The sequence below is a fragment of the Myotis daubentonii genome, chromosome 11 (genome assembly GCF_963259705.1).
Source record: "Myotis daubentonii chromosome 11, mMyoDau2.1, whole genome shotgun sequence".
In the NCBI taxonomy this organism is placed as follows: Eukaryota; Metazoa; Chordata; class Mammalia; order Chiroptera; family Vespertilionidae; genus Myotis; species Myotis daubentonii.
Window position 1 is genome coordinate 43,007,341 of NC_081850.1, and position 27,840 is coordinate 43,035,180.

Genomic DNA, 27,840 nt, shown 5'->3' on the forward strand with positions numbered 1-27,840 from the left:
ACAACAAATTTAGGAGCATGCCCGTATATGATTGAAAATTGGTGGGGTATCATTGCAAAATGAAAATTGCTCATCCTGTCAGAAAGAATACAATAAAATTTTTATTTTTCTATCTTCAGTGGGTACTCTAGTTTATCTGAAAAAACTCAGTACACAGCCAAAGAATGTTGGAAGGAGGAAAGAAAATTGAGTGAAATTTAAGATAGGCTCTTAGAAGAGTCTGCCTGTTATTTCAGGATTGGAACCTTTTACAACTGACTTGAAAGGCTATTGTAGAGAGCTTCCTGGAGAGAGCGAGCATGATATGGGAGTGATCACATTAGTCATGCTGAATTCTTATGCATTGCTCTGAATTTAGGTGCCATTGGAATGGACATCTAATAGCCTCATTTTCCATGGCAGATGTATTCAATTTTATAATTTTCATTGTGCTAAAACTCTCAGTTACATGTGATTACTTTACCTGGAATATAAAATAATTGTTTTCAGTTTGTCTGAGAAATCACAACACTGGAAGGTTGCCCAGGGACCATCTGGTCTATAGAAATGTTATTGAGTGAGTGTGTTCAAGGATCGCCAGGCAAAGAATAATAATGGTAATGTAATGTAGGTTATTTTAAAAATGAAAGTGTATTTTGTAATTTTTTTTATTTTAAAGCAACTTCTTTGAAAATTGTGTACTATTTTGGTATAAAAATTTCTGAATTGTATACAACAATGCTATTCTTATTTTCCCAAATTAAACGTTACCAATCTTCCATTGATTTCTTTTTAATTTAAATTATTATTGTTTAAAGTATTACATATGTCTCCCCCCCCCCCCAATGACCTCTCCCAAGCCTTTCCCATCCCCCAGCACATGTCCTCACCCCCCTACTGTCTGTGTTCATGGGCATGCTTACCACCAGTATATGCATGCATACAAGTCCTTTGGTTGATCTCTTACCACACCCCAACCCCAACCCCTGCCTTCCCTCTGAGGTTGGACAGTCTGTTCAATGCTTCTATGTCTCTGGATCTATTTTTGTTCATCAGTTTATGTTGTTCATTATATTCCACACATAAGTGAGATCATGTGATATTTATCTTTCTCTGACTGGCTTATTTCGCTTAGCATAATGCTCTCCAGGTCCATCCATGCTGTTGCAAATGGTAAGAGTAAATTTAAAAAGAATGTGCTAATCTTTGAAATTCAGAAGTTTAAGATTGTTCTTTTATCCTAGTGGTGCTTGCAAACAACCCACTAATTCCATTTGCCCCTAACTTCTTGGAAGCAAGTACATACTTAATACTGGGATATCCTGAGAAGAACAATCTCCTAACCAACAATATTGTTAGCAATAGAACCATTTTTTAAATATATATTTTTATTGATTTCAGAGAGGAAGGGGAGAGAGAGAGAGAGAGAGAGAGAGAGAGAGAGAGAGAGAGAGAGAGAGAGAGAGAAGGGGAAAGAGAGAGAGAGAGAGAGAAAGAGAGAGAGAGAGAGACATCAATAATTAGAGGGAATCATTGATCAGCTGCCTCCCTCATGCCCCACACTGGGATTGAGCCCACAACTCAGGCATGTGTCCCCAACTGAAATCAAACCCGGGGCCCCCAGTCTGCAGGCTGATGCTCCATCCACTGAGCCAAACCAACCAGGGTGCAATAGAACCATTTTTAAAAGTAGACTATTATCATGCTCTTAGCATACTCTTTGTAGAAAGGAATATAGGCCACACAGAAATGTATAAACAAAAATCAAAAGCCTCCCTACACAGTCAACTTTCAGCGGCTGTCTTATGCTTGAATAGTGCAGTAACTCTTAATACTATGATGCCTCTTCCAAATATTTTTAACAAATGTAATGTCTTTGTTGCAAAATATTTTCTGTTTTATTATCTTCAATCTGCATGTTGCTTTTCCTTCAGATCCTGTTGTTCCTTTTGTCATCCTTTCCCCGTTAATTTTTATCATCCCTTTTAACCAGAAAATGCTTTATCCAACCTGCAACAAGGAAGATTAGATTAAAGGTTTCAGTTCTTTGTGGATATGGTCTTTGTTCAGTAGTTGGAATTTGGGTGTTAAGAAATTCCTGAATTGTAAGAACTAATATTCAAACTGAGCGTCAGAATTTGTTTCAAAGTTATTTAAAAGGGTATGAATCCTCTACAAATCACCTACTAATCATTTCATGTTGTTAATATTTTTCTTAGCAGTATATAAATACTCACTATATTATCCCTTGGCCATAATTATTGAAAATATTTTATCAGTTTGTCATTTGCTTTCAACTTTCCTTCATACTATTTTGACATAGAGAACATTTTTCTTTTTTTTCCTTCTTTTTCTTTTTCAAATTTATCTTCATTGTTGACAGTATTACAGATGTCCTCTTTTTTTTCCCCAATGACTCCCTCCACCTTGCACCCACCCTTCCCAGGTATTCACCACATATAAGTTCCCCAGTTAACCTCTCCCCACCCCCACCCCAAACCCCACCTTTCCTCTGAGAATTGTCAGTCAGTTTCATGCTTCTTTGTCTCTGGATCTATTTTGTTCATCTGTTTATTTTGTTCATTAGACTCCACATATAAGTGAGATCATGTGATACTTACCTTTCTCTGACTGGCTTATTTCACTTATCATAGTACTCTCCATGTCCCTCCATACTGTCTCAAGGGTAAGAGATCCTTCTGTTTTACAGCTGCATAGTATTCCATGGTGTAAATGTATCACACTTTTATTTGTAATTGTTATTTAGTCAAATATATTTGCCCTTTATAAATTCTTCAATTGGTCATACCTCATCTTTTGGTACCTCCTGGAGAACTTTATGTATGCTAATGAAAATTATGTGTACTTTCTCCCTAAAACTAGCCCATATTTTGCTGTACCATTGAGTAATCAATGAACCCCTTGGGATATTAAGAATTTAGAACCCTTAGGTTAGAGAGTCCTTTTCTGTCTCAAATGTATTAATTACCAACTAACATTTTCATCTAGTGTTTTCTCCTTTCATTCTCCAATGTTAATGTCTAACCAACTAGAATTTATTTTGGTGTTGAGTTTGGGGATCTAAATTGAATTTTCATGGGGATCCCATTTGCCCATTGTCATTTGTTAAGTAACTTCCTCCAAAAACAGTTTGTTTGCATTCTTTTAGTTGTTGCATTTATAAAGGTCTGTTTTAGAGTTTTCAGTACTATTATTCTGTCAATTCTTTTGACATTACAGTATCACTCCACTTTCTAAACATTTTTTTAAAAAACATTCTTGCCGGTTCATTTTTCCAGATAAAATTTAGAAACATTTTGCCATGTTCCAAAAACAACCCCAGGGACAATTTATGGCACTTGTATGAATCTTGGCTTCTTTATAACAGTTGGTTTTCTTTAAAAAAAATAGGACTCTGGCCTAATAAATTTTAAGGCATGTCTTTAGTTCTATACTTTTTGGTTTAGATTTTTTTTGGAATAGTAAGTATCTGTTTGTTTTACTATTTACCACCATGCCTTTAACTGGTTATTGCCTATTTATACAAGCCATTGTTTTTGTATGTTTTTCTTATCTCTAGCCACTTTAATTTACATTATGCTATATAACTCATTGCCTTGTTTTTTTAGAATATATACGTGGTACCTGATGATGGTAACACTTATCTCTGTTCAGTTGAGTATTTTTCATGTTTGTTCTTACTGGAACGTGGTACAAATTGGTCATTATAAGTTCAGGTTTTGGAGTCAGGTGGACTTCAGTTTCAACCCTGCCTCCATATCATTGCTGCCTGGGTAGCCTTGAACAAATGAAAATTATGTTTCTTAATCTTTTTGAGCTTTAGTTCTTCATCTGAAATTTGAGGTAACAATCTAAAATCACCAGATTGTTGCTAGGATTAAATTACTTTGGACATATGGAATGTATTAAAAATTAGAAATAAAATTCTGTTATATTAGCCAAAGCTGTTAAATATCAAGAATGAAAATAAGCTTTCATGTCTAGGTCCTGATTTTCTCAGGATTATTTTTTTAAACTTTTGTTTCACTTTTTAATTGATGTTTGCTTCTCTATATTGAACCTATGAAGCATTTTTCTTTTTTTTAAAGGCTTGTTAGTAATGTGTTTTGGGTATTTTCTCAGTATCTGTTGAAGTTAATAAATAGTTTCTCATAATAAAGTTGTTGGTATGATTTATTAGAATAATAGATTTCTTATTCTCTGCTTATATTCATGAATCAAACTTATTTCTCTAATATGCTATTGGTTTATTTATGCCTTTGTGCTTATTTTTCTGAGTAAGATTTTTAGTTTTTTAGGTTTTTTTATTAATATAGTATGTATGTGTGTGTGTGTCCATTCTAGCTGAGCAATTTCGCCAATTCGGGGTGGGTGTTACTAGTTTCAGCTGCTCACTCCATTTGCTCCGGGACACAACCTGGGATGCATCTGCCTATATCGCCGCCATCTTCTTTCTCCCCATTCTATATTATTGTTATAGCATCTACCTAACGCTGATTGTGTATTTATGGCAGATAAACAGCATCTTTTAAATTTTTGTTATGGTTCATTTCACTTATTCCTCATGTATAAGGTAGCACAGATAGTAAACGAAGAGTCAGGCTTCCTCACTCTGATTTGACCTTGATATTGGCATCTATCGCTGCCAATTTTTGGTATCAAGTGATGTTAAATTCACAAAATAAATTGTGAAGTTTTGCACTTTCTCTTTTCTCTGGAGACACTTAGGATCACTTTCCTTGTAAGTTTGAAGAAAACCATCTGGCCCTCAAGCCTTTTTAAGGGGTAATACTTTGGTAAATTTTTCAGTTTCAAATTTTTCATTTAAATTCTCCAGAACCATGTCCATTTCATAAGGTTTTTCCATTTACTGGCCAATTATTATATATAGTTATATATTTCTATAACATAACTACATTTAATACAATTGTTAGATATAGTTATATAGATTAGATATAAATTTCCTATAACTATAAAAATCCCTTGTACTGGTTTTTATGGCTTCCTTCAATATTTAGAATGTATTTTATTGGTGTTCTTTTCACTTTATTAGATGTTTGTTTGTTTGTTTGTTTATTTGTTTGTTTGTTTGTTTGTTTGTTTCAAAAGACTAGTTCTTGAATTTGTTGATTAGTAATGTTTTTTTTTTCATTTGTCCTGTTTTAAATCTCATTAATATCTTTCCTATTTTCCTTAAGATAACTCTTTGTCCTTTTGTGAATCTTGTTGGTTGAATCATGGTTCATTTATTTTTCCTTTTACAGTAATACAATTTTTTTAAAGATGTTTATTTACCTCTGAACACACTTTTGGCTGTGATTATTTTCTAATGATGTTTTGGCTTCCTCTTGGTAGAATGACAGTTGTTTAAAATTTAAGTTTTTAACAAACTTTATTGAGGTTTATTATTGACTTTTATTTTTCCACCACATTGTGGTCAGATAATAAGGTTCGATCATCAACCACACTGGTGGTTTGTGAGGTATTGTTTTTAATTAGGGCAGTTGATGAGATTTCCTTTTGGCACAATATGTATTCATCTTTTCTTTCAAAACTCTTGAGTTGAGCTATGAATTCTTTTTCTTTCAAAAAGAATATTCCTCTTTGTAGGACATATAATATTATTAAATTATATCTATTATCTAAACAAATCCTCTGTATTCTTTCTCCTGAAATAAATGGATTAAACTACCTGAACACTAGTGTGGTTCCATTAGTTACTTCTTTTTTTCTTATAGTCCTTGATCTACTCATTTTGATGCAGAAATGACATGCAGTTAGATATTTATTATAGACAGCATCTTATCTTTCACCTAAATTGTACTTCTTTGTCCCTTACAGGTTTGTTTGGTTTTTTGTCTCAAATATTTTAATGTTTGCAACTGATTTTGCCACTCATACATTTTTGTTGTGTTGTGGGGAAATCTATGTACACTTTAATTTTTAGTTTATGTATTTCATGTTTTTAGGTTAAAAGTTTATTTTTAAATAATTTTGATAACTTTAAAAATGTTCATTTTTTACATAAAGCTGATATCTACAAACAAATATATTTTATAATAAGGAAATTATCCCCTTCACTCCTCACTATGTAAACTTGGTTTACATTTACTTCCCACTTCTATTTAAACTCATTTCTCCATCTTTCATGCTATAATCAGGATTTATGCAACAGACTACTTTAGTTCATTTATTTCTAACCATCCTTTCAATTATTAAATCTTAACTCTGTGCTTAATATATCTTAGGATCATCAGTAGCTTGTTCGTAGCAACTGCACATTCTAGGGTCTTTAATTTTGACTTATTTATTCGTCTGCTGGAATGGGTCTTTAAATTATTTGTGTGTTTTACTGTGGCCTGCAGAGTGTGTGTTTGTAGAGAGGTGGATTCACATACTTTCTCAGTCCTGCAGATGTATGTCTTCTGCATTTACTCATGAAGGACAAGGAGCTTAGTATAAAATTCTTGAGTTTGATTCCTTCCAATAGCTTAACTGTTCTTTTCATTGTCTGCTGAAATTAGCTTTGCAGAGAAAATCTTAGGACAGAAATCCTGTTTTGTTTTCATGCTGAAAAGCAGTTCTTAGGATATTTTTTTTATTTTTATTTTTAATGGAAATATATATATTTAAGGATGAGTCCAAGGGGTATAAGTCTTAATATTTCCAGAAACATATTGAGTCCTTTCAGCCTATCTGGAATTAGCAAATATCTACCATGAGACTTCAGAGCTTGGGCCCTGGAGTCTGAGAGACCTAACTTCAAAGCCCATTCTGGTTCTCACTGTTTTGGCCTTGGAAAAGATATTTAACCTTCCCCGCTTTAGTTTCTATATCTATAAAATGGAAATACTAATGCTGTCTACCTCTTGGGGATTTTGTGTGTGCATTAAGTGAAGTAATGTACTATGGAGAGCACCCAGGAGAGCACCTAGTGAATAAACAGTAAAGACTCAGTAGATGGTAGTCCTCAGAGGAAGACAAAGCTATTGTCCTAAAATGGGCTTCTGTTTCTTTTCTCCAAATCTATCATCTTGTCTTTCTTTGCCATCTCTTAATTATTTTCCTAAAAACACGTTCTGGAAGTTCTCATTATCTTCCACACCATTAACTCAATTTTCCACAATATCAATTCCACAATATCCATACCCGTATCAGTATACTTTCTCCAATGCAAACGTTGCTTTTGCTAATACCACCGTACAGTCCTTGTACTCTTCCTTTCTCTCGGCTTCCAGTTTGCCATCTCAGCTTGCTTTATTTATTGATGTACTGCTTTTTTCTGCATTCTTCTTTCCATAGGCTCTACAGTATTGTTGTTTTTCTTCTCTGCTGTCCTCTCTTTTTCTTTTTCTTGCCTTTTTTCTCCTGTCCTTTGTACTCTCCTTTTATATGTTTTTCCCTTTTCTTCCTTTCTTTCTTCCTTTCTTTCTTCCTTTGTCTCCAATTTTGGCTTTTTTATTCTTTTCAATTATTCATTCTCAATGAGAAACTCTGGCATCATACACTGTGTGGTGCTGTCCCTGCTCTGCTCAGCCTCCAAGCACAGATCTACGCACCTCTGCCGTTGGAGGGGGTGGGATGATGGAGATCCTGGCAGACATCCCTCCACAATGAATCTGGTGGGTGAGGATGGTATCACTTCCTATCCTACTATCAAAGCTGGAGGTTTGTGGGCCGGTTCATAAAGCGCTGCTAACCTGACTTCCCTCTGCGGCCCCTCTAGTACAAGACAGTGGCAGTGCTCAGAGCTAGGGCTCCGCAGTCAGACTGCCCGTGGCTAGTTCCAGCTCTTGCTCGTCATGTGACCCTGAATGGCATCATTAAACTTTCTGTGCTTTGGTGGTCCTTATATTGGTAATGAAAGTAATAATAGTTCCTCACAAAATTGTCATGAGAAATTAATGAAATAACGAATATAGAGTACTTCTCACAGTATGCCTGGTACATTCAATAAATACTAACTAATACTCCGTATTTTTGGAAATACATCTTTGAGGAATTACATTCAATAGCAAGAAGGTGTGGCTGGTACAACAGGAAATCCCCAAATCAAGGTGTTGGTTCAGAAGCTCAAGGCTATCGATGCCAGCGTCTATGACATTCTCTTCATCTTTTCTTGATGGCTGCTGCAGCTCCAGCCCTCGTAGCCACCTTCAGGTAACAGGAAGAAGGAAAGGATGAAGGAGGGTTAGGCAGTCCCTAAAGCAGGAACACAGAGGCTTTCTCAGAAATGCCCAGAAGAGTTCCACTTGTGTTTTATTGGTCAGAACTCTGTCTCCTGTGCATCCAATCACTCACTATCAGGGTGTTTGGGAAAACATGATTTCGGCATCTCAACGTACAGAGTAGGAGAGACAATGAAAAAGAACACTGGAATTTGCCCCTTATTTCCTGCCATACTTTCTGGAGTTGAGACTCTGAAAACAGGGATGGGAGAGATACCAGAATTAATCTGTGGCTGCCTTGAAAATATAAAAGGGAGACTTGTCCAGTAGAGAACTATGTGCCTGCTTTTTTTAGCCAATGAATATCTTCAGTCTTTAATTCAGGACACAGACAGAGAAACAGAGCTGAGGTGGATTTTTTTGGGGGGGAGGTTGTTAATCCTCCCCCCTCTTCTTTCCTTGAAGTGACAAGCCAGCTTTGTTTTCTTAATGTAAAATGTGTCACAGTTAAAAATTATTTTCTCATTCCAGTCACATCAGCCATATTTTTGTCATTGTCTTCTCTTAATCTTAGTCAATCTTTTCCTCTGCATGTGTGTGAATGCGTGTGTGTGTATGTACAACCTGTAATTTAAAAAAATATATTTTTGTTACTATTGATGTCTAATTAGAAAGACTATTCAGAGTTGACATAATAAACCAGGAGTTTCTAAATAGAATAACATTTACTTAAAATTCTAGAATCCAAAATGCTTAGTGATTTTCATTTAAAAGTTTAAAATTAAAGCAGAATATTGAAAATCCTTGTTTAAAAATATGCTTTGATAAGTGTGTAGAAAAACATTATTTTAATTCTTTGTATCAACTATTAAAAAAGGAAAACGTGATTTAGAATAATAGTAATAACAGACATACAGCCAAGGCTTCAACTCTGCGAATCCCTGAACTGTGTAGAAGTTTCAAAAACATTTCCGTCGGGCGGCAGTTCAGTGATGTGCATAATTAGGCACGAAGTCCTCGTTGTAATATGTGGTGCCATAAAGCACTCCGCTATCAAACCAAAGACCATCTCTCCCTCTCCATCCTCTACCTCACATCAGGGACCGCCGTCAAGTGGGAGGCTCTGCCACAAGCAGAGGACTTGTTGCAATGGGTACACACAGTTTCTTCCTCAGCCAGTCAGCTTCCCACGTACGCCACTGGCTTTTTAACACCTATCTTTCTGACAGATCTTAGCAGCATTATTATTTCACTAAACAAACCTATACCAAGGTGTTGAAAATGCTATTTTTGTTCGTGTGTTACAGAAGCTAAAAAAAACATACTACTAAAGTTTAGGAGCATAGAAGAAAGCGTAATTAAGTAGGGATTCGTCAAAGGCTAGTATAAATTCAGAAATGGTCCTTCCAATTCTGAGATGAAAAGTTATTCATTTCGGTAAGTCATAATGACTGTTGTCTTTGGGAGCCTATGTGTGCCTGGCACTTTATTCCCTGAAATTCTCGCAACCATTTTATAGGGTGTCTCCACATTTCAGTTGAGAAAACTGAGTCCCAGGGAGATTCAGTAAATTGCCCAGAGTTACAGGACTATGTGGTAGCAGGTCCTGATTTAACTCGTCTTCCTGACTCTCGTGCAGAATTACACCATTCTCATGTGAGTAGAGACTCCATTTATTATTATTTTGAGAACAGATTTAAATGAGAAATAGAAATAATGAGAGTGACAGTGTCGTCTTATAGACCCAGGTCAGTTAGTTTAAAATTGCATATTTCTTCATGCCAAGTGCTGGACAGTCTACAACAACAACAAAACAGAAACAAAAGCCGAACCCGGTTTGGCTCAGTGGATAGAGCGTCGGCCTGCGGACTGAAGGGTCCCAGGTTCGATTCCGGTCAAGGGCATGTACCTGGGTTGCGGGCACATCCCCAGTGGGAGGTGTGCAGGAGGCAGCTGATCGATGTTTCTCTCTCATCGATGTTTCTAACTCTCTATCTCTCTCCCTTCTTCTCTGTAAAAAATCAATAAAATGTATTTAAATAACAAAACAAAACAAAAAAAACAGAAACAAAAAAGCAAAAGGGTCCTTTGTAGGTGTCCAGTGATACCCATTACAAGTCACATTTCTAAACCTGGAGGTATTGTTACCTGTGTTTTCTGTTACTACAGCCCCACTTTAGTCCTGGAACTTTTGGATTAATATAGAACCCAGAACAAAACAAATGCACTCCCATTAGCAATATCTACTCCTGCTCACACTGGGAATGACAGTCCTTTCCGGGTCTTCATTAACCAACAAGAGAAGATTGGTTTCCTCTGTGGGATGGTCCACATATCATTCTTGAATCATCATTGGCATGCACTGGCTACAGCCAGAATAATGCTCTTACCAATCTCAGCATGCTTTAAACACCTTCTACCTCATCTGTGTTGTTCCAGCTCACCACCAATTCTTTTTCCATAAATAGTGACTTATTTAGTGTCTCTACAATGATATCATTTTTCTGGCTACTTGTTCCCACTTCTATTTTACACAGTCTTAAGAAACATAAAAGGATACTGGTTTTGTCTTAGATATTTTCTTGAACACTTAGTAAGTTGGATATTTGGATGACCGCTGATTGGTCATGCAATTTCCCCACAGCTCTGGTCCACGCAATTGCCCATCATTGCATTAGGCAGAATCACTCTTGTATTTAATGCAGATTGTCCTGTTTAGGAAACAGTTTCAGTATCAGGAATTGCTGTCATTCCGTTTGTTGTTGATAAATTCATTTTCTGTACTAAGATGTAATTATGTTGTCCTTTTTCTCAATTGCCCCTTAAATGCTTATGTTTATAAAACCATTGGTGGGGAGGGGGCAGTGAGGGGAAGGTTAGTTTTTGTTTTTGTTTTGTTTGTTTTTTTGTGTGTGTGTGGGTTTTTTTGTTTTTGTTTTTTTTTGGTTAATGCAGGTGAGTCAGTCACTCAAGATTCAGTATTGGTCCTTGTTTTTAAGGGCCACCAAGTACAGTTTTATTTCCAGCACTCACACATGTGCAGAATTGTCTGGGGAAACTCTTAGGGAGTGAATTTTTTTTAAAATTTAAATGTTAGCAGTGATACTTAGAAACCCAACAAAAAGAGCTAGATAGAATATCTCTTTTAGGATAGACCTACTTCTTCTAAACCCACTGATGGACCCATGAAATACTGTGAACTGCTCAGAGCAAAAATGTAATGAAAACAGGCAGTGTGAACATCCTCAATTACCCTGTTTCTGCAGCTGGAAACTAGAAGGGCTTTGGGATGAGGTTCAGTTGAAGTTCCCTGACCAGGCTGTAAAACCACATCAAACTGTGAGCTTGTCAGGCAAGGTGACAAGGTCACAACAGTACATTAGGAAATAATGGAATAATGGTATGACATGGTATAAGAATGAAATATTATATTTTTAAAATAAGATGATTTTTCCTCACTTTATATCTGTCTGTTTACCCTTGATGGGGTGTGCTCATGTTGGGCTGTTGGAACCTTAAAGTGAAATTAAGACTCAAGGATCTCCTGAATTCTGTGGTAAAAATTAGACAAGTGAGTAGAGAGAGAGAGACATTGTGGGTACAAAAAGGGTGTGGCCATGGGAACATGATATACCACACTTGGCTTCCTGATCCAGTTGTCAAAGACCCATCTGACAAACCACGGTGTGTATGTCAGTTTCACCTGTGTGGGTCCATCTGGAGATGGTGTTAAATAGTGACTGATAGCATACGCTCTGGGGCCAAGTATAGCTTGTTTGAATTACAGCGCTACCACTTACTACCTGTTCCTACTTGAGTTACTGTGTGTAGCTCAAAACCTCAGTTTTGTCATCTATGAAATGGGAATAAAAGTTTACTTATATGATAAAATTTTTTCAAATTATACTATAGTAATGCACAGACCCACATGCAGTACCTGGACCTGACCAAGTGCTTACTAAATGTTGGTTATTATTACAAGGTCCTTAAAGGATGCAAAACTTCCTAACAGGATAAGATTACCTATACAAGACTCCCCATAAAATTATGTGTGTTTTATTGCCTTGAAAGGTCACATGTACAGGCAGTTATAAATGTTACCCTTTTTTGTGTATATTATCATTCACGGGTAATTTGCAGTAAGTCCAAGAAGAAACATGAGAGACGTGTGGCATTACTGCTTGTGACTTCTTATGAGACAGTAGTTACCATACTCAGGGCTGAGAGAAACTTGTTCTTTTTCAACATGTTGGTTAGACTTGTAGCCTCTCATTGCTGGCCCCAAAGCTCTTGGTGCTCAGTCTTCCTGTTCTTGGAGGTGCAAGGGGTCTTGGTTTTTAGAAGCCAGTGAAGCGTGAGCCCAGGGCTAGGGGGTCCTACACTACTACTGTGAACTGCACACTTCCTGGCACTTCTCTGCTTTCACTCTGTCTGTGGTTTACCAGATGTCTGATAGTTGGACTTCTTTGCCTCTACGTGATCCCTGTGAGCATAACTATGCATGGGTTATAAAACGCGAATCAGAATTCTCCACCAATAAAAGTTCTCTCAGGATAGCAGATTCCCTGATGGCCTTTGCCTGGGCTGGTTACCCTTCCACAGGTAGAGAAACCACTGAGTCCAAATCCGCTGGTTTTCCATATTATCTTCCTCACTTTATTTTGGTGAAATTCAGGAAATTTTTAAATTAAATCATTTCTGAAGTTGTATGGTCTCTGCAGAAATTAAATCATTTCTGAGTAGGATTTTCTAAATGCCTGCTTCGTTCCCTGTGTAGTTCCAATTTCCTGAAGCTAATTTCTTCCCTCTAATTGTAAGCACTTCGAGAAGAACTAGCTTTTGCAACTCAGTATGAGAGCAAGTAACTCATTTCTTCAGGCTGAGTTGAATGCAGAAGGCTCCCCAAGTCTGCCTGCTTAGGGTACAAAATACAGTTTCCCTGTCCTGTTACTATTATTATATTTTTAGTGCTCAGGTTCCCAAGAGTCAAAACCTTGTACTTCATATTTCTGAGGATGCTTGCCTTGGTGCAGAGGGTAATGTGAGAAACTTATTTCTCTTCTCTTGTTCCCCCAAAGGATAAGATTTAGAATATGGAAGTTTTAACTGTGCGTTAAATATTATTTGAAAATCACTAGGTTGATCTAGACATGTTTGTCAAATTCTAGTATAATTTTAGGTGTCTTGCCATTTGCTCATGAGAAAATAAAAACATTTTCACGGATTCTGCTTTTCCATAAATAAGTGCTGGAATGTTTATCCAGACTGAGCTTTTGTTGTTGTTGCTTTAGCCCCTCACCCAGTAACTACACCGGGAAAGAGGAGATTGGCATCACTTCTCAGGCAGAGCTAGAACATCTTATGTTGAGACTAACATTCAGAATTGCCCCTTCATTCATTTCCTAATTTTCCTTGCAGTGGTGCATTAAGTCTACTGAATTAGTCTGTGGATTCCGTATTCGTCAGCAGAGGGCCAAAGCGTGCTATTTGGTTTAGAAGCAAAACTCCCCTGCTTCCAGGGATGCATCACACAGCCTCCCTCCCTTTCTTCAGAGCTTCCTGCCTTATCGGGCTCTAAATTGGTTCCTAACGAGTATTGTATTAAAACAAAACGCAGTGATTATGTTTGCATTGCTCGCATATTTTAAAAATTCATGTGGTTGGGTTTTAATTTCCTTAATATTGGGTTCTTTTGTTAATGCAACCTTACAAAATAGTCTAGATCCAATCTTGCCCCCTCTGAAAACTTTGAAAATGAGAGTCATAACTTGCCTTTCATTTGTAATCAGAGGTCATAAAAAATAGGCATCAGACCTCTGTAGGACTTTCATCTTCCAGTATTTTTCATTTTCAAGCCACCAAGTAGGAGCTGTGGTTCGTAATTTAGCAAAACATTGTACTGCCTACCACTTCTTCTGTACTTCTTATGCACTAGAAAAATAGGTTAAGTACTTGGCATTACTTTGATTCAGTCGGTACGATGAAGTAAAGCAGACATTAGCATCCACATTCTAAGTGGGGAAACTTTGGGAAGTCAGTTTCACATCGGAAGGAAAGGAAGGAGCCGGAATCTGAACATTGGGCTCCCTCTCGTTAGGAGACCACCCACAAAAACGTGTATGTGGTGGCTGTGGTGGGAAAACTATAGTATAAAGTGAAGCATTGAAAATTAGGTACAGTTGAATTATTGGGGTTAATCACTTTGTTAAATTATATAATTGTCTCACCACTGTGCTGTGCACCTGACACTAATATAAATATTGAATGTCAACCGTAATTGAAAAATTAAATAAATAAAAAGAAAATTAGCTGCAAGTAAGATACCAGACTCTCCTGCTCCCTAGGACATGCCAGTGTTCACCCGTGTGCACGTGACAGGGCACAGAGTCTGCCATGGGCCCCTGTCACACCTCAAGGAAGGCAGTGAGTCATTGTCTCCCTTGCCCAAATGTGCTGACTCACCCTTTGCAAATATCCTTCTGAAATGACGGTGGTGGACAAGAAAGAAAATAACTGCACAAGTTGCAAGATAATGATTGTATTTCCTACTTAAGAGATTGTCATATCTCACATTCAAGACTAAATTGAACAAGTGTCCCGATTAGAATTCCATGCATGCACTGAGTCAGAGGCCATCCAGAATTTCCGTATTCTTCACAAAAGAACAAAAGTCTGTGACTATGTATTTGGATTTGTTTGCTGTGTGTTTAGATTAGCATTGCAGTTCTCCAAAGAAAGTATCTTTTATTCGATAGTTGTTGTCCTTTTCAGTGCTGAGAGCCATGAGAAATAGGTACCCAATAATTTCATATTATAACTACTTATTGCAAATTCAGAATCCCCCCATCGCTGTCTGTGACTTGGAACCCAGTGTTGGGCCCTTGTACCGCATTCTCTTTTTTTAAGAGGCTGAAAGTGGGGATTTGTTGGTTTTCGTTGACCGTTTTTCCATATCCCACATATGCGTGCAGAGTGTTAAACGTTGCTAAGTTCTTTGTTAGATTACAAAGCAATTGCCCGGATCTACATCTGAACAAGGGATGTTCCCGAGGCCTTCAGTTTTGACATGAGCTTAGTGTAATTTCCCAATGATGTTGCGAGCTTTTACAAAAAGGACAGCAGGGCCAGAATTGGGAGCCGTTTTGTTGAGGAAACTGGAAATCCTCCCCCTTTTCAAAATGAAATTACACTGGCTAATCCCACACTATTCATTATATATTTAAGGTTACATGATCTGCCTCCCTCAGACGAATGTCCCTTCTCCATGTTGAGAACAAGAGCAGCATTTGGCATTTGCTTAGCCCAAACCCAAATCGCTGACCCTTTGTTTTTAGTACTTTGCCATTTTGCTTTTGCTTTTTAAATTTGCTTGTGACTCTGCTTCCCCCATCTTTTTCTTTTTTTTTGGTACAATGATTCTTACCTTGTCTTTCCCCAGTCCGTTTCTGACCTGGAGAGACGTGCAGCATGTTATTGTCAGGACTTCCCGTGCAGGACATTTGAACGCTAATGACTGGAAAACCAATGCTGCTGGTTTTAAGGGTGAGAACTTCTTTCATATTCTGTCACAGGCAAAATATTTTTCTTCCCCCCCCCCCCATATTAAAAGGAGAGCAGGAACTAGAATGCCTCAAAAGAAACTTTCAATTGTGTGCTAACACATGGAGAGCTAGATCTTTTGATAAATCAAAGGCAGATTCTTTTTTTTTTAAAAAAAAATACACATAAGGCAGATGTCCTTGGCTTCCCACATCATATGTTAATTTCTTAAAAGATAACCAACTCCCAAGTATAGTCACCTATGGGGCTCCTGATTGGTTTATTTTCTGAGATTGATTATCTGAGTGCTATTTGTAATAATGTATTTAAAAGTCCTCACCTTCTGTAGTTATTTACCTTCTCTTAAATAATAATTGGTATATTTTGTTGACTGCAGTACTATTAGTTGCTGGGTCATGCTTTCTATACATTTTGTTTTTGTTTTGTTTTGTTTTTTGCAACTTCTGCAAACAGTAAAACAGGCATACTTCTAAAGCATTACTTTATATAAACTAAAAGTTCTTATGAAACTTTATAATGTGCAGTCTGTATGAAATTGTGCATAATATATTTAAGAGCTAAGTATTTTCCCTATGACTGATAGAGATTATAGTTTCCTCAAACTGTCTTATCAATGGTAGCCATTGTGTTTGTTGTCATTCATAACATATTATAACAAAACGGAAATAATTGGGTAAAGCAGATGTCCTAAAGTTTACTCAATTTACTGACGTTTCAGATGACCTCAGTTTTAATCCATTAACTTAAGTTCAACAAAGATTACTCTTTGTCATATCTTTGACTTAAATTTACTTTCAAATAATCTTATTATCATGATATATTCCTATGGATGAAAAACATTTCATAGCATAGGAAATATGTACTTGAAAATTGAGCTTTTGGTCTTCAGATCATTGGTTGCATGCTAAATAATCCTGGACAAATCATTTAATTTTTCTGGGCCCTAACTTCTGCGACTTAACCATTTTAGAAGCTGAATAATATTATACATATGTTATCTTACATATGATTTTAATATGGCCTTAGTGAATTATACCCAATGTATGCAAATATTCATGCTGGAAATGTAATTTAAAAATTATGTGCAAATAGCTTGTTATTGTCTCATGCTTAGCCAACACCTATAAATATACCAGGCAGGCAGTCCATATAAAATAGTTGTTTGATTAACATCTTCACTGAAGACTTCCCTCTGTTTTTAGAAAAAGAATATCCCTTTGTTTCTGAGTATTATCGAATACCTTTCCATGCTTATAAACTATATAACACAGCAGTGTTCAATGAGCTTTTAATCTAAAAAGTTGTACTTGTCGGGGTCACATTCTCGGAAGCCCAAATCAGAACACTCGATCCCCAAATAGCAATTGTAATACTTTAAATTTCTATTGTTCTTGAAATTCAGTTATTTTGCCACTTGTTTGTTTCATTTGATTAGCTTCCACATGCTCCCAACTCCTACTATATAAATCCATGAGGCTGGAGGGTAGAGTTGGGTGGGGATGGGGGCGTGGGGGTGGGGACGGGCGGGGAGGGACCAAAACTTAAGCTTGGCTGGTTCAACACTGCAATGAACTTCTCAGCAGAAAGTTCACAGACTAAGTACATTGACCTCCACGAAGCTGAGGAATCAACTTTAGCCCAAATAAAAGTCTTAGTTTTACTTATTCCTTTTTGGCAACTTAGAAAGAGCAAATGGTTCTAATAAAAAACGCAACTCTTTTGAAAACCTCTGTTGGTTTTGGAAAGGGGGAAACGGAGGATTTAGACTAAATCTCCAGATCCAAACCCGATTCTGAAGGGGGCTGTCCACTATTCCTGGCAGGGAGGAGAGAGCATTCTACTATTGCACGTGGCAATATTTAGTATAATATTTCACTCTCTTCTTAGCTTGCTGCCAAGAGTAACAATTAAAGTTCGCTTTTTCATAGATGAATTACCCTGAACGGTCTGGACTCCCAGTGGAATTGTTTTGTAATTTTGTTGATGGCAAGCCCCATATTTCATCTAAACATGATCATAATAAGAAGAATTTTTCCAAAAAAAAAAAAAGGAGTGATTTTCTTTCCTACTCTAAGCATTACCATTCCCTCCCTAGTGTCCCACAAATAAAAGTGATTAAGACAGAGGCTAGCAGGGGAAGCCATGTGCTTGGGGGAAGGAGAGAATGCAGGTCACTAGGACTGGAGAAAGATGGGCTGACTTCTTATGAAATAAGAACTGAACGAACAAAAAACAAAAAAAATAGCTAATTCTTGGAAGAGGTCCGTGCAACAAGAGCTCAGCGAGAGCTCGTATTTTAAATTAGGTCAGCCGGCTCTTCCGACCTTCCTTAGCAGGAACACATGGCCAAACATTCCTCCTTAGACAAGAAAAGGGAAGTTGCCTCCAAACAGAAGCGTGTGGCCCCGGGTGCTCTCCCTCTTCCCAAGCACTCAGTCCCGACGCCCAGTGGGATGTGCCTGAAATGGACTGCAAAACACCTGTGCTGCCCCGGGCTTACTTTTGTGCCATATTGGGCAATTTCACTTTGTTTTTTTTTTAAATGAGAATAATTTCACAAACTGCTTGGTAGGTGTTCTTCTACAGTAGGTACAGTCAGTATCAACATCAGAATTTCCCTCTCATCAAAGCAGCTCAGAGTAGAAACCAATTTGGTTTGGGGTCTCGCCATCGATAAACTTGAGAATCTTACTTATCGCTGGTAACTGTAGAGAAGGGAACACCCGAAAGAGTAACCTCTTACCAAACACTGCCAAGTCCATTTCACACAGAGTTCTCACATTTCTTCAGACATACCCGTATGTGGGCCCTGCGAGGCAGAGAACAGATGATGTAGGTTGTTGAGGCCTCTCCCCGAGGCAGACTCGATCCATCGTTACTCGTGTGGGTTGGGACTTGGAAAATGGACAAGATTCCCCCCAGAAGCAGCCGCTGGCTTCCTGATGACTGGCATGGGCAGGCTCTCATTCAGGAGGTTGGCCTTGCAAAAGTGAAAATTGTGGCTCTCAACCAATTCGTGTATGTGTTTCTCGGAGAGGCTTTGCCCTGGAGTTGCGTACTGATGAACCAGGTGCACGAAACCTCATCCTCCTTTCTCTGTGCTTTCGCTGTAGGCGCCCTCTATAAACAATCCTGCAGTGAGTGTTCACAGCAAAGGGAGCGAGGTGGCAGCCATGTATTACGCTGATGGTACCTTAATTTTTAACCATTTTAACGGAACAATTATTCTATCCTGCTGCTTCTTTAGTAATAATAATAACTATTATTATTATTATTATTATCAACTACCTGTTAGAGTATAGATGAGATGAGTGTGTTATTTATTTTTGAGGATTTGGTTTTCAAAATAAGCATAGAACAGTGAATACATACCTATAGAAACTGACTAAACACTAATTTGATTGTTCTAGCTAAGTTTCAGACACCTTTTGACATTAAATGCCCTCTGGATGTAGTTTTTTAAAAAATAAATGGAATAAATAAGTATCATGCACCTGTTAAAGAATATACTTGAGATTATGCATGAGAATGGGAAAGTATTTGTGTGAGACCAGATGAACAGATGTGATAGGCACCACTGCAGAACTAAACTCCAAATTCCAGTGTTTTGCTACTGACCAGCATTTGCAATGCCAGGAGATGACTTGGCATTTAATTGTTAGGTGTGGCTTTTCCCGCAGTATTATTTTTTTGCCTTTGTTCCCTTCCCTTTCCTCTGATGAAAAGTCTTTTCTGTTTTTTTCTTTCCTTTCCCTACTCCCTTGTGCTCCTTAAAATGTACAAATCAGCTGTAGAAACGAGGGCTTTTGTTACCTGGGTGGTTTTCTTCATAGAGTTTAACTTATGTGGTCCCTTAGTTTATTTATTCATAACTATCTCCTGAGCACCTTCAGCATGCTAGCCCAACCCAGGCTCAATGAAGTAGAAGGAAGTGTCAGAGGCCCCGTGACGTGGCTCCATCTAATCTGGCCTTGATGTTGCCTGATCTGATCCGGCCGTGGGAGGATTCACATACAGAAACGGACTGGCACTGCTCCTTTTTTTTCCCCTCCAGTCAAGCCCCAGTGACCTACCAGGTCATGTTAATTGTCGACTGTAGTTTTCCCATCATATAAAATGTATCCTAACCTCAGCGGCACAAAGCGTCTAATGTAGACACCACTGTGACGTGTGATGGCCGTTTGGACCAGCTCTGTGTGTGTACATTGGATATGTAGAGCCATGCTGAGGACTTTAATTCTGCATTCTTCAAGAATGCGTAGCTAGTATTATTTCAGGAAGAACTTAGCTATTTGTGGTAATCTACCCCCTTCTTTCTACTGCTTTAATCAGAGGGTCCCTCTCTCCCCCAATCACCTAGGCTGTGAGCTGACTCTCACCACCCCCCACCCCAACCCCATCCTTATCTCTGGTTTGCGGATACAGTTATAATTATAATTGAATGCGTGCAACATCCGTGCTTTAGTTTTTTTCAAAGTGTCTGTATTTGGATTATATGACTGTATACAGCTAAATGCTCTTAAATCTAGGAGCAGGAATAGACGTCAGATAATAAATTAGGACCTTCTGTCATCTTTACTAGGCGAAAGAATGAAAAAAATGTCATTGAAAATCAACAATGACAACTAAGTGAGCGAGGTTACCACGCCTTCCATTTCACTGCCCTCCCAGACTATGTAAGTCTCTTTTTTTCTACCAGCATGTTGCTGAAACCTCCCCATCCCCACTGACTCTTTCTTTGACCACAACTAAACTACTAGATTTTTTTTTAATTTTCTAACTGATTTCCTACCATGGGAAAACAATTGACAGTCTAACATGACTTCTTAGCCTCCAAGGCCTTAACTTTTAATAACCTTTATTACCTTTCGTTGCCATCATTTTATTTGCACTGGTAGGGCTGGTAATTGTAAGATGTTCCGATACATTTTTAATACCTACCTGTCTTGCTTTGTAACTAGTTTGTAAAATAAGTTTGTAGCACATTAAAAATAGTTAGAAGTGCTGTAACCATTAAGCATGCCGTGCGTTGAAACTAAAGATTTTGAAATGTGGTTTGGGTGTATAAAGCGATATTTGATGTGTTACCGCTTGGAAGGGTAAAGCTAAGCTACATTTTATTCTTTCACTCTATAAATACTATGTCATCTTCGCTGCCTCGAATGTTGATATGATGTTGGTAGCTATGATTAAAGCCACATAATGGGCCTTAATGGGTGATCTGCACATCATGTTTTTGGAGAAAGGTCAAGGTGAAATGCTACCCATCTGCTCAGTGTCAGAGCTGAGGGAGAATCAGATGCCTCACTCCAGCCCTAGTCTCATTTGCAGAAATGAGCCCTTAGTTCCTCTCTTATGTAATGCAAAGAAAAGGGGGGAGAGGGTAAATGCTTTTGATTCTACCTAATAAAATTTGCTCACTGGAAATGCAACCTGTTTCCTTCAAGATTTCGTTTCATACCATGCTCTATGCACTCATACTCATTTACTATGTATTAACTTAAGACCATTCATTTTTGTACTTATTGACCATTGTATATATGAGCTTTTCTCCTCCTCCCCCTCCCCCCCCCTCCTCCTTTTTTTTTTTACTTTTATTAGATTTTATGCTGAATTTCCTCCCAGCCATAAGTTTTTGTTTCTTCAGTTTCTTCTGGGATATCTTTTTCTTCTGTGAAACCTCCTCTTCTGGTTTAGGAATAGTCTGCTCTTGTTCAGTAAGAATCATGTCCATGTGGCAGGGAGGGCTCAGGTGTGGGTTAATCCGCCCATGGGCTGTGTCGGTTCTATGCCGCATCTTGGGAGCTTTGTTCACCTGAATGTGCTCAATGGCCAGAGAGTCTACATCTAACCCTAAGTTCAGCATTGCTCTCGGCATTTTTCGGCATGTGCAGCAAGCATTCAGCACTCTTTTTGGGCCACCGACCCTGTATCCAGCCCCACTGTTTTGCCTGGGCACACCTACCAACTCCACCATTATAATGACGTCCTTCAGATACTTTGGTGGCTTTTTCAATATGCATACCCTTTAAGGCCTGGGCAGTTTCACGAGTGTTCTTAAAGTGAACACGAAGATTTGAGCCTCTTAATTTGCATGATTTCTTGGGGTTTTCTGGGTCTAGTGAATAGGAACCATTTTCAGAGGTCACCTCAGGCCTTTTGGGGGAAGAATGAGCTTATCTTCTTGCTCAGTTACAAAAAAGATTCGAGCCTCACATTATTTAGAGATTCCACCTTTGTCCTTTTTCCTGGTGGGCAGTTCACGTAAACATCTACGTAGGAGAGGGATACAGATGCCCTGGCAGCAAACAGCTTGACTTTGCTTCATCTTGTCTCGTATCCAAAATGCCCACTTGCCCCATCTGTGTTCAGCTCATGCCTTCAGATATGTGAGGTTTAGACATATTTTCTACAAATGAGAATCGTTGTTTTCTCTATGCTGGTCTTTGAACGATAGTGGTAGGTTTGTTACACTTTGGGATGTTTTGTTTTATTGTCTTTTTTCATCCCCAAGTACATAATTTTATATGTAAATTTGCATGTGGTTTCACACACAAACTAGAATGAAAATGACTTTTGCACTATTTGACTGCTACCTCTATACCAGATATAATTGGTTAATGAAGAGAGTAACATTTGGAGTAGTTTTGCGGTTTTGCCATGGTCTTAAGAACCATTAGATTCCAGTAGAGAGTCCATTATTGGTATTTTCTTTGGCCTTTGATGGGAGCTAATGGGAGTTTTTGTACTTGGTTTTTTAGAATGTGGGTAACATGATGAGAAGGCTGAGTTGAATGAGAATTGCTTTGAAAATGGGAAACACCGAACATGAGTCTTAGAAGTATATTTGAAGACACCACAACTGTCTGCTCCCCGAAATGGGGATAAAGATGCAAACTCTGTTGTTAGAAAGCTGTTTGGGGTTGAAGATAATTAAATTACCTTGAGTGGGCTAGAGAAAATGTATTAAGGATTTTGTAATAAAATTATCACTAATCTTTGTTAATACTCGTTTATCTCATAATCATATATCAGTGACTATAACCACATGTCAAGCACAATTATATATATGTATTCTTTTTTGAAAATTAGTTTTAATGTTTAAATGTCACCTTGAATTCGACCTACTAAATCTTAAAAGTTGTAATCAGTGTCTTCAACATAGGAATTAATGATAGAAATCTGAACTGATTGCAGTTATCAACATCCTATCAACTCTCTAGTCACTAACATACAGTATAAAAGCTGTGAGTGTAAAATGTGATTTTTTACAATATGCAATAGCCTGTACACTTACAGAAAATTGATGTCTCTTTTCGTGTGATCACTCAGTTTTACAAATTCTAGTGAGGCTGGACTTCCCAGGTATTTAAAAAATTCTTTCAGCAAGTGAACTTGACTCTTCTTAATGGTAGCAAATCTTGATATTTTAGGCAAAGATAAAACTCATCAAGCTCTAAGCCCACTGATACAGAGGGTGACCAATGAGGGCCAGTGCTGTTTCAGGTCAAAAAATGTGTACTGACTATGAGTAATGAAATGGATTCCTTTGAATCACTAATAACTGGATTCTGAGTCCAGTTCCAAAATAAGATACCCACAAAGAATTTAAAGCAGGATAGTCTTATCAAAATACACACACACACACACACACTCATTCTCTTATAGACACTTTTAGCAATCATTTTCTTATTTGAGGTTTTGTATGTATTTATTTTTATTTATTTATCTTTATTGTTGGAAGTATTGCACATGTCCCCTTTTTTCTCCTATTGACCTCCTCTACCTGCTCACGCCCCCTTCCCAGGCCTTCACCCCACTGTTGTCTGTCCATGGGTTACATATATATGCATATAAATTCTTTGGTTAATCTCTTCCTGCCACCCCCCTTCCCTCTAAAATTCATCAATCTGTTGCAAGCTTCAGTGTCTCTGGGAACAAAATAAACTGATGATCAAAATAAATCCAGAGGTTTTGCATGTATTTAAAACAAAAACTCAGCATAGTATTTCAGAGCAAGGACTCCTAAGTCATACACTTGGAATTGAATCTTAGCTTTATGAACAAATTTATCTGGTTAATCTATATACATTCTTAATCACCTTTATTGAAGTAAATTTACATATAATAAAAAACATCATTTTAAGCATACAAATGTATGCATCCGTGTAACCATCACCACAAAGTATAGAACATTTCTGTCACCCAGAAAGTTCTTTTGTGCTCCTTTCTCATCCCTTAGCTCCCACAACCCCCACCCTATGCAACCAGGTGTACTTTTTGTCACTATAGATTAGGTTGTCTTTTGTAGACTTTTATATAAGTAGAATGATTTAAAACTGGCTTCTTTTTCTCCATATATTATTTTTAAGGTTTATCCATGTCATTAGGTATATGAGGGGTTCATTCCTTTTTAATGTTAAACTAGTGGCCTGGTGCACAAAATTCGTGCACATTAAAAGGGAATTAATTAGGGGAAATATTTTAATACTAGGGGCCCGGTGCACGAAATTCGTGCACTGGGTGTGTGTGGGGGGGGGGGGGAGTGTCCCTCAGCCCAGCCTGCCCCCTCTCACATACTGGGAGCCCTCAGGCATTGACCCCCATCACCCTCCGATCGCCTGATGGGCCCCTTGCCCAGGCCTGACGCCTCCGCCAGAGGTGTCAGGCTTGGACAGGGGACCCCCATCTCCCCCCGATCACTGGCTCTGGCCCCCGCCCAGGCCTGAGGCCTCTGGCCCAGGAATCATGCCTGGGCAGGGGACTCCCATCTCCCTCTGATCGCTTGCTCCACCCCCCGCCCAAGCCTGACGCCTCTGACCCAGGCTTCAGGCCTGGGCAAGGGACCATCATATCCCCCCAATCCCCGGCTCAGCCCCCAGCCCAGGCCTGATGCCTCGACCAGAGGAGTTGACCCTCATCACCCTCCGATCACCAATCACCGGATCGGCCCCTTGACCAGGCCTGAGGCCTCTGGCAGAGGTGTCAGGCCTGGGCAGGGGACCCCCAGCTCCCCGCGGTTGCAGGCCCCGCCCCTGCCCAGGCCTAACGCCTCTGGCCTAGGCGTCCGGCTCGGGCAGCGGGGACCCGCAGCTGCAGCGGCCCTGCGATCGTGGGCTCCGCTTTAGGCCCAGGCAAGGGACCCCTAGCTCCTGGGACTGCCAGCTTCGACCGTGTCCAGCTCCCATCGCTGGCTCCACCCCTACTTCCTGCTCTCACTGGCCAGGGCGGCAAAGGTGCCTGATTCTCCGATCATGGCTGGGGGGCAGGGCAAAGGCGGCCCCAGGGCCTCCTTTGCCCTGCCCCCCAGCTCTTAGCTCCCCCCTGGGTTTCCGATCACTGTCAATGGCAGGGGGCTTCTTCCTGCTTTCCCTTTCGCCTCCCTGCATTGTGCCTACATATGCAAATTAACCGCCACCTTGTTGGCAGTTAACTGCCAATCTTAGTTGGCAGTTAACTGCCAATCTTAGTTGGCAGTTAACTGCCAATCATAGTTGGCAGTTAATTTGCATATAGCCCTGATTAGCCAATGAAAAGGGTATCGTCGTATGCCAATTACCATTTTTCTCTTTTATTAGTGTAGATTGCTATTTGCACTTTCTTTATAATAGAAGTATCAGAGATGAAAGAAAATAAGTAAAATATATTTCAAAATCTCCCTCCTGTCAGAGTCTGGGGCATGCCATGGGACCCAGAGTCAAGTCCCCGCCCACCCGCATGCACCTTGAAATCACGTGAGACCCATACTTGGCCAGCCCCACCCCCATCAAGCCCTGAAGGGCGGGGGGCACAGCCTCAGGTCCCCTGGCCCCAGTGCCAGGGTGGAGGGCGTGAAAGTGTGATGACCATTTGCATATTAGCTCTTTATTAAATAGGATGGTATTTAATAATTGGACTATACCCCAATTTGTGTATTTGCTTTTTCATGGTTGGATTTGTTTCCAGTTTGGGGTTGTTGTAAAACTCGTATGAACAATTTGTGTGGACAAATTACAACTTTTTAAATATCAGACAGTGAGCAAAGGGCCCTCTGTTTAACAGAGACCCTGAGGCGCAAGGAAGCAATCCGAATGGCTAGCCAGATGTAGAGCATTGCAGGCCCGAGTACAGCATAGACACCGGCTGGGTCAAGGAAAAGCTAAGAGGCCATCCTTGCTGGCATGGCATGGACAAAGGGAAGAATGAGGAAAATGGTATCCTATACAGAATTTAACCTAGTATGCACTAAGGTAAAATTATCATCTACATTGTCATGCATCATTCTCACATAACAGTATTAGATTAATAAACAGTTACTATTCTGTTAAGATTTTTATATGATAAAAATTGAGTATATGTATATATGAGTCATGGCCATTAACATGCTGTGTATAGCTTAGAAATGAAACTAGCTCCCTGTTACTTTCAAATATTAGATATGCTACTATATCTCACATTTCTTGGAACACTTCTATTCTCATCTTTGTGGTCTCTTATCTGATCTGGGTTATAGTTTACATTTGTCAATGATTCTAGCTGATGATTGTGGTTAAGGGTTAATTTCCTTCATTGTGTTCTCTGTTATTGTTTTTTTTCCTGTAATACTGCTTAGATTTCAATAAACAATCAATGGGCTCCAGAGTATTGGAGAAAACATAGCCAGCTGTTCATTAATGAGTTACATTAATATCACATACATGACCTAGGTCATAAATATGCATACACCTAAAAGAGTGGAAGATTTTTGAGAACTTTGAGTTACTGTTGGGAACCGAAGCTTGTCCTAAATAGTTTCAAGAGCATTTACTCAGTTTAAACAGATTTTGTGGATTTGCATTTCTTGGAGGTTTGGGGATTAAAACTGGATGAGACAGCTATGGCAAAAGCAACAGTCAGGGTGAGGGAAAAGAGAGTTCAGTGTGCAAAAAGAGCAGGTATAGTGTGATAAGGAAAGGAATTTACAAGCCCGGTTGGTGTGGCTCAGTGGTTGAGAACATCTGAGCGTCAACCTATGCACCAGGAGCTCACAGTTTGATTCATTTTCAGGCACATGCCTGGGGTGGGAGGCATGCAGGAAGGAGGCAACCAATCAATGATTCTTTCTCATCATTGAGTTTTTATCTCTCTCTCTCTCTCTCTCTCCCTCTCTCTTCCTCTCTGAAATCAATAAAAAAAAATATTTAAAAAAAAAAGTAAGTAATTGAAAAGAACTGACAGCAAAGCTACTTGAATCCTAGAATTAGGCATTCTCTTTTGGTTTAAAAAACATTTTGGAGCCACTGCAGTGGTTTTGAGAAAGTGAGTTGGGTTGTAGTAATGACTTTCAAACAAGTTGATTCTACTTGCTTGTCTGATGTCAGAGTTTTCTTTCTTAAACTGATGGTGTGAATCCAGTGGTTTTACGCTATGTCCTACCACATGACATGTATATAAGACACTGATTTGCTAAAATGGATGAAAATTCTCTTGCACTGATCATTTTATATTATCTTGGTTTGTAGTTGTGTATTTCTGACTTAAGGGCTGTGACATTCAATGAAAATTTTTATCATCTCTTGGCCTCCTTCTAAATGAGAGTTACAGGGTTGGATATATAATCATCTTTGCTAGATTCTTTTTTTTCCAAAGAAAAAGAAATGCTTTTTGAAATTGCTTTTTAATAAACCCAGGCAAAGGGTGTGGTGTCAATATTGCTTCTTGAAAAACGTCAGGTCAGAAATGGTTCTTTGAAGAGGCTCCCCAAATTTCCTTTGACCGCAGTCTTTTTGCCAGTTGTTATTGTTCACCATGACCTTCAGGAAGCTACTTCACTTCCCATATTTGAATTCTTTTTCATGTACAGTTGCGGTCTTTGTATTAGCCAAGCGACCATGCAGAGATTTAGAGAAAGCAAGCAACATAATTCTGGTGAACCTCTTGAGTTGCTGTAAGACTATTGCCGGTAGTGTGACAAAAGCGTTTCCAGTTTATGAATGACTTTCTCTCTTGTTGAAGGTTTGCGTAGCTATTCTTTCTTGGCCTTGAAGCACACTTATTGTTGTCTATAGTCCTAGAAGACAGCACTGCTTTTTTGAACCCACTAGAGGCTACAATGTGTGTACTTTCTTAATATAGTGTTTGAGGTGGTTTTGTC

The 27,840-nt window shown here is 38.8% G+C and overlaps 1 protein-coding gene across 8 annotated transcripts in view; it reads left to right on the forward strand.

The window, feature by feature from the left end:
• Positions 1–27,840, forward strand: part of PCSK5 (proprotein convertase subtilisin/kexin type 5) — a 416,215-nt gene that overhangs the window by 199,954 nt on the left and 188,421 nt on the right. For all 8 annotated transcript variants that reach the window (XM_059656934.1, XM_059656933.1, XM_059656935.1 and 5 more), the window contains exon 10: positions 15,607–15,710. In XM_059656934.1, the coding sequence (XP_059512917.1) occupies positions 15,607–15,710 (104 nt within the window). The remainder of the gene's footprint in view (positions 1–15,606; positions 15,711–27,840) is intronic.